This window comes from Pollachius pollachius (genome assembly GCF_949987615.1).
Source record: "Pollachius pollachius genome assembly, chromosome: 16".
NCBI lineage: Eukaryota > Metazoa > Chordata > Actinopteri > Gadiformes > Gadidae > Pollachius > Pollachius pollachius.
The window spans coordinates 4,711,864-4,727,885 of record NC_136949.1 but is presented as its reverse complement, the minus strand read 5'-3'; the positions used below and the strand labels follow the sequence as shown (position 1 = coordinate 4,727,885).

Genomic DNA, 16,022 nt, shown 5'->3' with positions numbered 1-16,022 from the left:
CCGTCTGTCTCTGTCTCCCTCTGTCTCCGTCTCTCTGTGTCCCCCCCCCCCCCCTCCCTCCCCCTCCACCTCCCTCCCCCCCTCCTCTCCCTCCCCCCCCCTCCAGCGGCGGAGATCGAGCAGGTGAGCAGCCTGTTCCAGGAGAAGCAGTCGGAGCTGCAGACCGCCGTGCTGCGGGTGGAGCAGCTCAGCCTGCAGCTGGAGGAGCTGCGGCGGGGCAAGCTCAACGGCCTGCAGGCCCCGCTGGGGGGCCCCGTCACGGGCACCGCCGCCCTGGAGCTCCGCAAGCTCTACCAGGAGCTCCAGGTACGTGGAGCTACCTCCAGCGCCGCGGGAGCGCTAGAGCCTCGTTCATGGTCGCGGTTCGTGCAGCCATTTTTCGCATGTTCGCACACCTCTGACAATTCAAGTGTGAGATCTCCTTGCCAAAGCGATGGTTTCAGCAAAACAGAACCACCTTTTTTAATTTACATTTTAGGCATTTAGCAGAAGCATTTGTCCAAAGCGACTTACAATAAGTAGTTGTCAGAAGAAAAATAAATAATATATCGCTGTCGGTACATTGAAGATATTCATATGACCAAGTGTCAAGCACTTACCATTGTTAGGTCCGTAACCCCTTCGGGTACATACATACCGTGTGGAGTAGGCGTCGTAGTACACATGCTTTGTGGAATATAAAGTAAGGTTTGTTTTTGTTTGGAGATTTGCCTTTGGCTCCATCAAGTGGTTCAAAGCTGATGAGAAAGACAACAGGGTGACCATGTCACTACGATACAAACGATGACGTGAACGAGAGAGTATTTACTGGAGGCGAACATCCTGGGACAAAGTTAAACATAGAACAGAGATTTAGGAACTCAGTGTTTTATGAATTAATATTTATTCATTCCTTACTTGATAATTCATTTAGATATTTATTTTTAATAACATATTAATAAATATTCATATCTTTCGGTTCTCTTTTTACGTTCAATTTTGGTATGGACTCATTTCACCACGTCACTATTAACTCGCCGTGCGTGTAAAGAAGTGAAAGAGAACCGTTGGCCTGTTGCAGATCCGCAACAAGCTGAACCAGGAGCAGAACAGCAAGCTGCAGCAGCAGAAGGAGCTGCTCAACAAGCGCAACGTCGAGGTGTCACTGATGGACAAGCGCATCAGCGAGCTGCGGCAGCGCCTCCACAAGAAAAAAGCTGAGGCACGTCAAAAAGAGATCGTCCCTGTAAGGCCAGGACACGCACACACAAAGCACACACACGCAAACACAACTCCTAGAACACTGATCTTTTAGCAGAAAAACGGTTGAAACGGTTCAGGTTTTGCGCAAAGTGTCGCCAATCAATTGGTCAAGCGTCTGTCTGTGTGTATGCGTGTGTTTGTCTGTATATGTGTGTCTATGTGCGTGTGCCTTTGTGTTTCTCTGGTGTCTATGTCTGTCTGTCTTTCCGTGTCCATGTGTGTTTGTCTGTGCGTACATGTCTGTGCGTAGTGTACGGGAAGGCGGTTCTTGGTCATTGGTTCTACACTTTTGACAATAGCATAAGGTTCTGTGCAGTTCTGTTAAACAGAAGTAGTAGTAGTGCCGTCAGGGCCTATTGCTGAAGAGCTTTTCATCTGACTACAACATGCGCTGTATTTCTCATATCGGATACAAGGAACAACATTAACGTAGGAATAATTCACCCCAAAAAGCACCACCTCTCACCCACCCGCTAAGATGTCTTCACCGTTCTGTTTATTCTTGTATCTTCCCCCCCCCCCCTTCAGCTGAACAAGGCCAACGGGCCCCCCTCCCCCCAACCGGGGACCCTCGGTCGCGTGGCCGCGGTGGGGCCCTACATACAGGTGCCCGTTCCGGGGCAACAGCAGGGGGGCTACAACATGCCTCCGGACCCCCTGAAGCCCCAGACGCTGGGCATCAACACTCAGCTCCCCAACGGCCGCAGCAAGTCGGGTAAGGTCCGACCGCGCCCGGGGCTCGTGTTCCGGGGAGGGGCTTGAAGGCCTGGGTGATTGAGGCCCCGGGGCCCTCTCTCCCGGCCTTCCCTCAAACATCCGTTGCAACATGGTTTCTCAAGTTGCCTTTGTTGTAGTGGTTCTGTCGGGGAGGGTCAAGCGAGAGAGTGATCTCAGCCTTGGCTGTGGAGAAGAGGCATGAGGCACTTTTTGTCTCTTTCGAGTCGATGAGCGTTCATACAGTGAGGGAGTCTGTGGACGATAAATAGTGGATCGCTTTCCTTTAACGGAATGACTCACAGAATGTCTCACAAAGACCAAAGTGCTGCTGCTGTGGTTTAAGTGTGTGGCAGGTGAGCTAACAAGACATTCTCTTGGATAGGATCGGCACAAAGTTTGCCAAGTCATTTTTGAACAGATGTTTTAGTTGAGCCAGGAGAGGCGGAGAAGATGGTTCAATCACCCAGACTGACATGGTCCTTTAACACTATTTTGTTCAGTTTCAGCTGAAAATGTGTTGGTGTAATTGTGAAACAATCTTTAAAGAAACAATTCATTGCGGTTTCCAAGCTGTTGTTTTTGTGTGAGCCGATAGTTGATCAATCGGCTCGCCCTGTTTTGCTGTGGCTAATTATTCAAGATAAACAGAAAACGATGCCATGCAAAGACATGCATTCATGTTCAGTGTTAACACGGTACATTGGCCGGGGAGATATCCCGGTATTAAACCATACACGTGTTCGTCCGAGACCTCCTGACCCCGGTGCCTCACGCAATGTTCGACCGCCCCGTTTTAGCCGTCAGCTGCCGTCAGCCGGCTTTCAATTCCCCTCCGATGATTGGTTCCCAGCGGCGTGCCAGCATATGTAACACACGTGGAACGAGTGGAAAGTCAAATCTTGTGCTAAGCCATGTTCGGGGAAACATTTGACAAATCCATCCGTGGCGATGGTACGCGTATTCTCCTTTTGCATGGCAACCCCCTTCGGCACGCGAACAGTCAAATCCCCTGGTAATCTGCACGCTTCCTGCCTGCCTCCCCGCCCCTCACTGAAGTCGCTCTGGTGTGTGTCTTGATCTGAAGTCTGCATTTGTTTTTCCCCCTTCTTCTTCTTCTTAATCTTCCTTCTAACACTGCTTCTTTTCCTGTGCCTTTTGTGTTTGTGTGTGTGTGTGTGTGTGTGCGCGTGTGTGTGTGTGTGCACTCTCTTTGATGTACACCTTGTGTTTTCTCTTACCATTTCCTTCCTTCCTCCCCCCTGTTCTCTCTCTCTCTGCCTCCACTGTCCTGCTACCTCCCCACTCTCCCCTCCTCCCTCCCCCCCCCCCCCCCTCTGCTGGCTCTGTGTTGGACTCCTGTGTGTGTGTGTGGGTGTGGGTTGGTTTGGGATGGGGGGGTTGTGGGGGGGGTGGTCCCAACAGGGGTCGAAGGCAGCGTGCGAAAGCCCGCCAGCACTTGGAAGGTCTCCGATTTAGACATCGTTGTGGACCCCGTGCCCGGGTCTCCACCCGCCACCCAGCCCGCCCCCGCAGGCTCCGATGGGATGCCCCGTGAGTGCACAACCCCCCCCCCCCCCCCCCCCCCCCCCCCCACATGGTTCACCGACGTCCCACACGTTCTCTTTGAGGACCGCGCAGGATCATCAGCATGCAGCAGAAACGTTTTGTCTCAGTACTGTAGTCCCGCCGAGTGGGCACAGCGCTGCGGTCTCGTCCAATAAAAACAACGCTGTTGTTTAGTGGCAGCCAATCAGAACAACAGAGAGAGTCTCCTCAGTCAAGAGAGGAGTTGGGATTGAATTTCAGAGTCACGTCAATTGGGAACTTTGCAGTGTGTGTGGATGATGGTCCAAATCAGACTGATTCTGGGGCTGCTTAATCCAGCCATCATCCACACACACTCCACAGACACTTGGTCACATGTCACGTGCGGTTTTACGGCGACCTCTCCCAAATCAATGTAGTCATCGTTTCCAAAACTGCTCAAACGGTAATGCTTAAACTGTATCCATCACTCAATGTCGAGAGTTGAGGCTGGCGAATCAGACGAGACATCCTGGCCTAAGCTTCTGCGATTGAAATCGTCCTGATATTATCACGAGCCATCGGGTGCCAGCCAAACCTGTGTTGTGTACACAATAAAGCGCGGTGGGATGAACAACAACAAGACAGAGATTAATTGTCCTCCTTTTGGAGACAAACAAGAAGGCTCTTCTTTTGAAGTCGTAACTCCCAGTCGCCTAATTTAAGAAAATGTCACGTCAAAGCACTGCTGATCCTGTGTGTGTGTGTGTGTGTGTGTGTGTGTGTGTGTGTGTGTGTGTGTGTGTGTGTGTGTGTGTGTGTGTGTGTGTGCGTGTGAGAGATATGTGTCCCAGTGTGCAGAATTGTTCCACTTCTACGAAGGCTCCATGTTTTCTGCACCTCAAGTCATTCATTACATGACATTCCGTACATTGTCATTACCTCCCCTGTCTGCCTTATCTCCTACGTTCCTCCTATGTCATCTGCAGCAAGGGAGCGGCTAGAAAGATTAGCCTTGTTCATGTAATTATGTCTATCTCGGTCTCACTCTCACGGTAAACACGATTTGGGGTTTTTGTGCTTTCTTCTAAAAACATTGACCTTGGCATTTGTTATAAAACTGTGACTCACGTTTGTGCAAGGGATTACCCTTATACATCATTGCAGAAGGTTTTTGGTCTTTTGAATATATATATATATATATATATATATATATATATATATATATAATTTATCTTATTTTATATCCCTGCTCATGGTCCACGCGGTTCTGAAAAGAGTGCAAATTCAAAATATTGTATGCAATATCATAGCGTATGTTATTATAGTAAAAGACTATCATCCTTCCACTGTTATTATATAATAACAGTGCAAGGATAGCTGTAAGGAATGAAAGCGTCCTTTCTAAGCTGAGGTGTAAGTGCATACGGTTTAAACCTTTTATTCGTACCCTTTTATCCGAAGCGACGTTTTAATCATTATTAATCGTAGGGAGGCGTGGATCCGGGATGCCTAAAGGTTGACTCGGTGACACATCTTCCTCCATATCTACCTTCAGAGCATTCAGTCCCTAATCCTTCTCCTCCTCCTCCACCACCACCACCACCACCACCACGGACGTGGTGGTGGTGGTGGTGGTGGTGGAGGAGAAGGATGATCCACACATCTTCACTCAGTATATCCAGTCCAACCTCCATCCTCCACCACGGTCACTCTCCACACTCCATTACCCCCTGGCTCACCTTCTCCTCCCCCCCCCCCCCCCCCCCCTCCCAGCGGTGGACACCGGCTGGCCCCCCAAGGGCCCCTCGACCCTGAAGCCCCCCGACCGGAGGGACTCCGGGTCAGACGTCCAGGGCAAGAGCCCCACCTCAGGCTCCCCCGGCGGAGACAAGGTTAGTGCGGATTTGCTCGTCTCCCTCCCCCTCCCGCTCTTCCTCTCCCTCTCCCTTTCTCCCCCTCTCTGTCTCCCTGCCTTCCTCCCCTCCTTCTCTGCCTCTACATCTCCCTCACCCTCTCCATGTCTCTCCCTTTCTCCCCCTCTCTGTCTCCCTGCCTTCCTCCCCTCCTTCTCTCCCTCTCCATCTCCATCTCTCTCCCTTTCTGCCCCTCTCTATCTCCCTGCCCTTCTCCCCTCCCTCTCTTACCCTCTCCTTCTCCCTCCCCCTCTCTATCTTCCTGCCTCTCCATCTCCCAGCTCTATCTCATTCTCTCGCTCCTCCTCTCTTTATCCCTCCCCCTCTCTCTCCCTCTCTATCTTCCTGCCTCTCCATCTCCCAGGCTCCATCTCCCCCTCTTCCCATCTCCCCCCTTCTCCCTCTCCCTCCCCCTCCCTGCCTAATGCCTCCCCCCATGTATCAGGTCCCCCGAGGCCTTAACCTGTCCCAGGCCGGTAGTCTATGGTCTAATAGTGAACACTAAGGGTTTACTGCATCCGTTGGGTAAACGTCCTCACCGAATACATCATATTATGGGTGCTATGCATAGCAAACACCTTTTGTAGATTACCCAGGGGTAAATCTTCCTCTCTTCTAACCACTTTTCCTTGTTTTATTATTTTATAATCTTTTAATAATCCTATCCCCAATCCTTGGATCATCTCTGGTAAGATGCTGTTGGTAAAATTAGTTATTTCTCCCTGTACACCTGTAAAGCTGTCTGTCGTGCCTTGTCCGTCCGTCCGTCCGTCCGTCCGTCCGTCCGTCCGTCCGTAGGTTCTGGACTCTAAAGTCTCCTCCCCGGCCTCCTCCAAGCCCCTGCCTCCCCCCTACGGCTCTCACCACACCACCACCTCCCCGCCCTCCGCCCCCACCCTGGAGCGCCGCAAGGACGTACCCCCGCCGCCGCGGCCCAACCCCAACCTGCCGGCCCCGGCCTGGCCCCGGGGGGCCCCCGGCAGCGGCTCCTCGTCCTCCACCGCCGCCTCCTCGTCCTCCTCCTCGCAGCAGATCCAGCAGCGCATCTCGGTGCCCCCCAGCCCCACCTTCCAGCAGCCCCTCTCCCCGCTGTTCCCCCCGGGGCTGAGCGAGCGGCTGGAGCCCCCCCTGGCCATGGCGGTGCGGCCCTTCCTGCCCGGCGACCGGGGCTCCTCGCGGCCGCAGTCGCCCCGCAAGGGCCCGGCCACCATGAACTCCAGCTCCATCTACCACATGTACCTCCAGCAGGCGGCCCCCAAGGGCCAGCCCCCCAAGCCCGCGCTCAAAGCAGGTGAGCCCCGGCCGGAAGCCCCGTCTCTCTGGCCGTCTTCTGTCTGCCCCTAAATGCAGGAGTGGTGAATACTTGGTATGGTGGAGGTCACAGGACATGCCGCCAGGTGTGAGCGTGATTAGCCGCGACAAGCCGTGTCGGAAACCGGCCCCCTTGTGACATCACGGGTGGGCGTGTCCGCCTAGATGTGTGACGGAAGGCCGAGCGACGTTTGCCACAGTCCACTGGGTGGACTGGTCTGTCCAGCACACATCCAGGTGGACACGCCCACTTGGGTTACATTATTGGGATTTATTTTGGTCGTTTTGGAGCTTTTGTTGGTCGAGCAGAAAATGAGAATTAAGTCATTGTTATTAAGTGCGTTGTTAATATCTTGTTTCTCCGTCTGTGTGTGTGTGTGTGTGTGTGTCTGTTTTTGTTTGTGTTTTGGTTTGTGTGTGTGTTTTTGTGTCCGTCTGTGTGTCTGCCTGTCTGTGTGCGTGTGTCTGCGTGTCTTTGTGTGTGTGTCCGTCTGTGTGTGTGTGTCTGCCTGTCTGTGGGTGTCTGTGTGGGTGTGGGTGTGGGTGTCTGTCTGTCTGTCTGTCTGTCTGTCTGTCTGTCTGTCTGTGTGTGTGTGTGTGTGTGTGTCTGTCTGCCTGTGTCTGTGTGTCTGTCTGTCTGTCTGTGTGTGTCTGTCTGCCTGTGTCTGTCTGTCTGTGTGTCTGTCTGTCTGTCTGTGTGTGTGTGTGTGTCTGTCTGTCTGTCTCTGTGTGTGTGTCTGTCTGTGTGTCTGTCTGTCTGTGTGTGTGTGTGTGTGTGTGTCTGTCTGCCTCTGTCTGCCTGTGTCTGCCTGCCTGTGTCTGTGTGTGTCTGTGTGTGTGTGTCTGTCTGTCTGCCTGTCTGTGTCACCGCCCCCCCCCCCCCCCAGTGTACGGTAAGCCGGTGCTGTCGTCCTCCAGCTCCACGCCGCCCTCCCCGCTGCCCTTCATGGCGGCGGGCGGGGCCTTCCCCGCTCTGCAGCTGCTCCACCACGGCGACGACGGGCTGGACCCCGGCCTGGACGAGCTGGACGGCTTCCGGCCCCTGGACGGCACCTCGGCCCCCCCGCCCAGCGTGGACCACATCCCGCGGCCCCTGAGCCCCACCAAGCTCACCCCCATGGTGCACTCGCCGCTGCGCTACCAGAGCGACGCCGACCTGGAGGGCCTCCGCAAGAAGCTGGCCAACGCCCCGCGGCCCCTCAAGAAGCGCAGCTCCATCACGGAGCCCGAGGGCCCTTCGGGGCCCAACATCCAGAAGCTGCTGTACCAGAGGTTCAACACGCTGGCCGGCGGCATCGAGGGCGGAGTGGGAGGCGGGGTCGGGGGCGGCGGTAGCCCGGGCAACGGGACGCCGTTCTACCAGCCGGCCCCGGGCCCCGGGGGGCCCGACTCGGACAACGGCAACGCCCCGTCCGACGCGGAGCTGCAGCAGCCGCCGCCGGCCGTCGGCGAGGGGGCGGGGTCGGAGTCCCCGCCCCTGGCGGCGGACGCCAACGACAACCGAGGGAGGATGCTGGAGTCGCCGGCCACGGTGAAGGAGGAGCCGGATGAGGAGGAGGAGGAGGAGGAAGAGGAGGAGGACGACAACAACAACAACACCCTGGGGGGGGGCGAGCCCTTACTGCCCAGCCCCGTGCCCGAGGTCAGCTCGCCGGAGGAGAGCGCCGCCGCCGCCGCCGCCTCACAGGCGCTGGTGAGAGACGCACAGCACACGTCACCTCAGCACATTATTCAGCCATTATTCAGCCATAATTCAGCCATAATTCAGCCATAATTTGACTATAATTCAGCCATAATTTGACTATAATTCAGACATAATTTGACTATAATTCAGCCATAATTTGACTATAATTCAGCCATAATTCAGCCATAATTCAACCATAATTCAGACATAATTTGACTATAATTCAGCCATAATTTGACTATAATTCAGCCATAATTCACCCATAATTCAGCCATAATTCACCCATAATTCAGCCATAATTCAGCCATAATTCAGCCATAATTCACCCATAATTCCCGCATAATTCAGCCAAAATTTGACTATAATTCAGCCATAATTCACCCGCCACCCCTCATCTACCCATCACCCATCAATCAAAACTATTTGAATAGTTTAGTCCCACAGTTCCCTAATGTCCCGTCCAGGACACAGAGTTTGTGTGAGGTTGACCTGCTGGCACGAGTTGTCTGGTGTCTCCCTGAAGTGTCTGATACCACCCTTCACTTGTCCCCCTCCGTCACGGTGTACGTTCCCCCCCAGCTGGAGAAGCGTACGAACCTGAAGAAGCCCAACTCGGAGCGCACGGGCCACGGCCTGCGAGTCAAGTTCAACCCCCTGGCCCTCTTATTGGACGCCTCGCTGGAGGGGGAGTTTGACCTGGTCCAGCGAATCATCTATGAGGTCAGCGTGTGGTCCCTGCATATGATTAGTCATTTAACGAGAGGCTTTAATAGATGTAGGGCAGGAGAGGGCAGTGGCTAAGGGCTAATGCTTAGCGATCGGGCCGCATGTGACTGAGGAGGTAGAGCGGGTTGATGTGTGACCGGTAGGTTGCTAGTTCGATCCCCGGCTCCTCATAACCGGATGTCTCCTAGTGTGGGTTGACGCCACCGTCAGTGTGTGTGTGTGTGTGTGTGTGTGTGTGAATGTTAGGCAATATTGTAAAGCGCTTTGAGTGGCCACTGGCCAAAATAAAAAGGCATGGGTTTGACTCCAACCAAAGAGGTACTGGGTCCGACCCCTGATGTACTCCAATTACAGCAAACCTCTTCAAACAAGATGTAAATGTAGTGCGGGTCTTCTTCTTGTTGTATCGGTTACCTTGTTCTAGGGCCGGGCGATAAATCTAATTTTGATCGCGATTTCGATTTTAGCGTCAAACGATAACAAAATATATTGATCGTTTTATATAATCAAGTTTTTCAATTTCTTTTGTGTTTTATAGAAAGGGCAGATCAGCTGGATACATATCTGTATATTATTGGATAGGAACATTTTCTTTTTGTCCATTTGGTGTATTTTTTTAAGGCACAATTTCAAAGTTCTCAGTCATAAAGTTGTTTTTGGGAGAGACATTCTGAATAAATACAACATGTTTTCAAGCTCAAAAATAACCGTTTGAACAATCGTGATTTCAATATTGACCAAAATAATCGTGACTATGATTTTTCCCATAATTGAGCAGCCCTACCTCGTTCAGCACCTTAGGGCACCGTCTTGCCGTTTTGCGCAGAAAGCGCTGTATCAATAAAGTTGTGCTGTTCCCAGGTGGAGAACCCGAGCACGGCCAACGACGAGGGCATCACCCCGCTCCACAACGCCGTCTGCGCCGGCCACCACCACATCGTCAAGTTCCTGCTGGACTTCGGCGTCAACGTCAACGCCTCGGACAGCGACGGGTGGTCAGTACCCCACTCAGAGATACTGCATGTTAGCTTCTGGATTACAGTCTTTAGGTGGTTTGCGACGGGAGTCAATGGGAATGGGAAGAAGTAGTTATTTAATTCTCGTAATACAACGGCAATCGTCTATTTCTTTGTTTGATCTTTGGATCTTGGCGGACAAATAATCTCAACATTATGTATTTTGAGAGGCCTCTATTTGGCCCCTGTTTTGTTTCATAAAAAAATGAATCCAGGCTTGCACAAAGTATTGCTTGTCTTTTGAATAGTTTAAAAGTTCCAAAACATTGGGTGATGGATGATCTGCTGACATGAGTTGTTGGGTGAATCCCTAAAGTGTCTGATAACTCCATTACCTTGTAGTCCTCATTCATCATTGTCCATATTATGTATTTTGATAGGCCCCTTTTGACAGTTCAGTTTGAGAAAAAATGAATCAAGGCTTGAATATAAGCCTTTATGGCCCTAGACTAGTGAGAATCCCACCGTCTATGGTTTAATGACAATTTCTGTTTCCGTCTCTGTGTCTCTCTCTGTGTCTGTGTCTCTCTCTGTCTGTCTCTCTCTCTGTGTCTGTCTCTCTCTCTGTGTCTGTCTCTCTCTCTGTGTCTGTCTCTCTCTCTGTGTCTGTCTCTCTCTCTGTCTCTGTCTCCCTGTCTGTTTCTGTCTCCATCTCTGTCTCTCTCTCCGTCTCCGTCTCTGTCTCTCTCTCCGTCTCTCTCTGTCTCTCTCTCCGTCTCTCTCTCTCTCTCCGTCTCTGTTTCTGTCTCCGTCTCTGTGTCTCTCTCTGTCTCCGTCTCTGTGTCTCTCTCTCTCCGTCTCTGTGTCTGTCTCTGTCTCTCTCTCCGTCTCTCTCTCTGTCTCCGTCTCTGTCTCTGTCTCTCTCCGTCTCCGTCTCTGTCTCCATCTCTGTGTGTCTCTCCGTCTCCGTCTCTGTCTCTGTCTCCGTCTCCGTCTCCGTCTCTGTCTCTGTGTCTCTCTCTGTCTCCGTCTCTGTGTCTGTCTCTCTCTCCGTCTCTGTCTCTGTCTCCGTGTCCGTCTCCGTCTCCGTGTCCGTCTCTCTGTCCGTCTCCGTGTCTGTCTCCGCTCCCTCCACCAGGACGCCCCTGCACTGCGCCGCCTCCTGTAACAGCGTTCACCTCTGCAAGCTGCTGGTGGAGTCGGGCGCCGCCATCTTCGCCAGCACCATCAGCGACGTGGAGACGGCCGCCGACAAGTGTGAGGAGATGGAGGAGGGCTACATCCAGTGCTCCCAGTTCCTCTACGGTGAGCCTCCTGCCCCTGTCCACTGAGGGCTGGGTCCTATTCCAACCTGCTAGCGCGCTAACCAGTGTAGCTCAATTGCGCTAACCAGTCTAGCTTAATTGCGCTAACCAGTCTAGCTCAATTGCGCTAACCAGTCTAGCTCAATTATTCTAACCAGTCTAGCTCAATTATGCCAATCAGTCTAGCTCAAGTGCGCTAACCAGTGTAGCTCATGTGTCTTGTAGCGACCCAGGTGCCATTATTATACAGGTGAAAAGAAAAAACAGACAATCGTGCACATCAACAGGCTTCTAGGCCTTGTTCTTTTCAAAAGCCCTTCGTACATATCTTTGTCTGTTGTGTACTGAGCTACAATGAAGCCCTCTTGAATGTGCCCTATTGTACAGAGTAGTCTCTGTGAGGTTACATGTGTCTGACCAACCCAGAACACATGCGTGGATCTATTGTTCTTTAGTTTGTATTACTACTATAGCCAACCCATATATATATATATATATATATATACCCATATATAGTAGTAATCAACCCTTACTACTATAACCAACCAACGAAAATCAAGGTCACAGGCGGATGTAACTATTTTGACCTACATGCGTTTATCTATTTTGTTATTTTACTTTCTTACTACTATAACCGACCCATATATATATACACATATATAGAAGTAACCAACATTTACTACCACAAACAACCAACCAACCAAAACCAAGGACACACACAAACGTTTGATACCCATGCGTGTATCTATTGTTATTTTACTACATAGTAGCAACCTACCCTTACTACTATAACCAATGCCTAGAACTGTCTCACCCTCAAGAGTGCCGCTAACCCGGCGATGTCCCCAATGTGGGCGGGGCCTCCTCCATTAAACCCTCCTGACCTTGACCCCTGACCCCTCTCTCGACCCCCAGGCGTGCAGGAGAAGCTGGGCGTGATGAACAAGGGCACGGTGTACGCCCTGTGGCAGTACGAGGCGCAGGGGCCCGACGAGCTCAGCATCGCCGAGGGCGACGCCATCACCGTGCTGCGTCGCCACGACGACGCCGAGACGGACTGGTGGTGGGCGCGGCTCGAAGACGGCGAGGGATACATCCCCCGCAACCTCCTGGGGGTGAGTGGGGGGCCCAACGCGCACACCCCAACCCGACACGCAGATACAGCCGAGGGAGGAGACTCGTAGCAGATGGGATTATGGGATTTGTAGTCCTCTGTGTTAAACTTGTATTTTTTTTCGAAATGCCCTTTATTTTTAGGGGTCTGCTTCTGTTTACTTCTTATGGGGTTTCACAGGAGACTTGTTTTACATGTACCTTAAAGGGGTAGTTCGGAATTTTGGACATAGGGCCCGATTCCCAAGTTAGCCCTGGTGTTCTTTATCATTGGAGACAGTTTTTTATTTCTAACATTATACTATCAACACAGACATTTACATCTTTCGTATGTCTTTTTAATTGATTTATCTCGGGTGTACTGTGGAGTGGGTAAGACTGTTTTATTAGCAGGCTAGTATTGCCCGTTGCCGTGCGCTAGCCTAGCATGAGCGAACTCTGCAACTAATGAAATGTGTTAAACTGTCTCTAATGATGAAGAACACCAAGGCTAACTTGGGAATTAGGCCCTATGTCCAAAATTCCGAACTACCCCTCTAAAAGGGGCAATAGGATGCCAATAGGTGCGAGTTGTACAAGCCATGTTTGAAAATCAGCCAGAGTTTTAGTGACATCACAAGTGGGCGTGTAGATCCTAGGTGTGCTCTAGGTAGATCAGTCTACCAGCCTACCCAGTGGACCTTGGCAAATGTTGATCATTTATCCAGCAATCAGCTAGGTGGACGCTCCCACTTATGATGTCACTAAAACACAGGAAAAGGCTAACCACACTCCCCCCTGGTGGCGTTACACCACCCCTTTAATAACCACGAAGCTCGACTTCATTCCAATGTATTTCTAATCGTTTTCCCTCCGTTCTGTCTCTCAGCTGTACCCCAGGATCAAGCCCAGACAGCGGTCGCTGGCGTAGCCCGCTCGTCCCACCTCCAGTGAGCCTACGAACAAACAAACGCCACGCGAGAGAAGCGAGCAGCAAACAACGAACAAACCCCCCAGAGCCACGAACAAGCGAGCCCGGCGCTCCATCTCCCTCTCTCTCTCTCTCTCTCTTTGGTTTTCTCTTTCTCTCTCATGCTCTCTCACCCTCTCCGTGTGGCCACGCCCTGTCCCCGACGCTTACGTTTTTTTGTCCTTTGCAAACCTCCGCTTGACAGGACAAAGGGGCGGGCGCTTGACACAAACTCTTGACACGTGTTGATTGACAGCCAGGCACATGAGCATGCCTGCGTGTTGCCCTCAGACACACACCAAGTCTCTCACACACACACAAACTCTCACGCTCGCACTTTGAACCTCAAGCGCTCCAAATGTGAACGTCCTTCCTAACCACTCCTCCTTTTAACCACTCCTCGCTGGACTGCCAACTTATGTGTGTGTGCGTGTGTGTGTGTGTCCCAGCGTTGGTTGATTATTTAATTTTTTACCCTAACTCGCCGTTAATTCTGTATGTGACGTCCCGTTGAAGAATAAAACACTAACCTGTGTCACGGTGTCTCTGGCTTAGTGCTCAGCCGTCTACGGACCCCCCCACCAACCCACCTTACCCCACCCACCCTCCGGGTCGTCCGGACGATATGAAGCCTGCTGATTGGTCACGTCAGGTTTACATCACACCACGCTCTGAGTGGGGGGGGAGGAGCAGGAGGAAGAGGAGGGCGGGTCAGAAGACATTTCACAGCATGTGAGAGATTTGGTTTGATGTTGAGGCGGCGAGTGAGATCATTTTACTGGACTTCTGAACTGGTGTGGTTGGTCTTGCTGGGAAGGAACTTCTCACGGTTTCTGCTGTGTCACTGCACACGTGTGCTGTTTTTCCAAGCCACCGGAGGCGATTTAGCTTTGAATTTTTATTTGAGATGGCAAATTCGATTTTATGGAATGATGAAGCGAGCGCGTTCTGTTAATTAAAGCTGCAGTATGAAAGGACACGGCACGTTGACTTTAATGACAAGCCCTCGTTATAGTATTGTACAAAGTAGTCCCCCCCCTCCCCCCCCCAACCGAGGAAATGAAAACCCTTTAATCTATGTACAAACCAAAATGAAAACCTGCTTGGTCCAGTCTGGCCAGAAAACAAGTAATTATAGGATTTAACATTTCATGATGAACTCACCAAATCCCGTTAATCCCATTTCATGACCGCAGTCGCAAAACTCGATGCTCGCTTCTGTTTCCATCAAGTCAACCCGCTGCCATCGCTTTAGACACAATGTCTCACAGCGGGTAAAGACTTCTTATGAATCGAACCACCAACGAATTTGAGCGGCGGTTTCACACTCTGGGACGCATGAATCACAGTGTCTGGGTTTTTTGAAAACTGTATTTTTAAATCGAGTCCATTGGCTCCGTATTGCATTGCCCCCATGCTATTGGATGACTTTCATATTTGTAACGACCAAAGGTATAAGCCAAACAGATTAAACAGTGTCTTGATTTAGCGAGGAGTGTACACAAATGCGTTCACAATGTTCGGTTTACTGATTATTTTTTTATGCAGTCTGTATATGCCCTAATCTGTTTTAATGTGGAGTTCAATGAATCGGTTGTGCATTTAAAACCACTTTCAGTATCCCGGTGTCCCGCAACTATGGGGCCCTAACAAATGCTTTTATTTTGGACGAGATGCTTTTACTCGAAGGCGAAGGCAAGCACACGAGGGTAGCAGCATTTTTATTTAATGATTTTAATGAAAGAGGCTGAAAACATCAGGATCCAAACTATGTACCTCAGACTCGGCACTGACTAATTCTAAACATTTTCTTTAATTCACATAATACACACACACACACACACAATTTCACACACAATTTCACACAGTTTTCCCAATGACTTATCAACAATTCTTTTTGTCTCCCCCTGAAGTTGTAGTATTCCCCCAAAAACTACAAATTGTCCCCTCATTAAGTTCTGTGTAAAATAGTCCCTGCCCACTGAGGTGCAGCTCAATACAGTTTATCCCCATTGTTTTTCAGTTACACCTTCCTTATGGTTTGAACTGGAGCCATGGGTCCCATGACTACCCTCCGTATGCCAAACATCAGTATCTGAACTAAGGGCTCACTCACTCCTGTACACCAACAGCGGGCCACCCATTTCTGTCTTATTAAATGGGGCAAGCTTCATGTGTCACCGAAGCTGCTTCAGACAATCCTGCAAATATCTCCCACCTCCACACTCCAAAACCGATATACCCCCCTCCCCAAACCCCCAACCCGGATGGAGAGTCACGCCTGCAGAATGAAAGTGGCCCCAGCTTTACTTTGACCTTTAACCTGTACATGGGTGTGTGGACGATAACGGTGATGAAAGAGATACGTTTTTTTTGCCGTACGGAGACATGGAACGCTGTACAACACTCGGTTCTGTAAATGTTGAATAAAATAAAATAAAATAAAAAACCTGGAGCTCTTGGCATGATGAGACACGTGGCTCGATGTGCTCAGTTTGTTTCAGCAGCGGGGGGGTTAGGGGACGGCCGAGGGGAGACGTGCTTGAGAGAGACAGAGACGTCGCCTGTCGGTCATCAAGG

The 16,022-nt window shown here is 51.1% G+C and overlaps 1 protein-coding gene across 1 annotated transcript in view; it reads left to right on the top strand.

The window, feature by feature from the left end:
- Positions 1–15,847, top strand: part of ppp1r13bb (protein phosphatase 1, regulatory subunit 13Bb) — a 33,505-nt gene extending 17,658 nt beyond the window's left edge. Inside the window, exons 8-18 of the mRNA XM_079753163.1 lie at positions 107–306; positions 1,061–1,225; positions 1,771–1,957; positions 5,260–5,378; positions 6,198–6,690; positions 7,598–8,403; positions 8,974–9,114; positions 9,982–10,115; positions 11,215–11,381; positions 12,296–12,495; positions 13,362–15,847. Of these exons, the coding sequence (XP_079609289.1) occupies positions 107–306; positions 1,061–1,225; positions 1,771–1,957; positions 5,260–5,378; positions 6,198–6,690; positions 7,598–8,403; positions 8,974–9,114; positions 9,982–10,115; positions 11,215–11,381; positions 12,296–12,495; positions 13,362–13,403 (2,654 nt within the window). The 3' untranslated portion in view covers positions 13,404–15,847. The remainder of the gene's footprint in view (positions 1–106; positions 307–1,060; positions 1,226–1,770; positions 1,958–5,259; positions 5,379–6,197; positions 6,691–7,597; positions 8,404–8,973; positions 9,115–9,981; positions 10,116–11,214; positions 11,382–12,295; positions 12,496–13,361) is intronic.
- Positions 15,848–16,022: the final 175 nt, after the last annotated feature.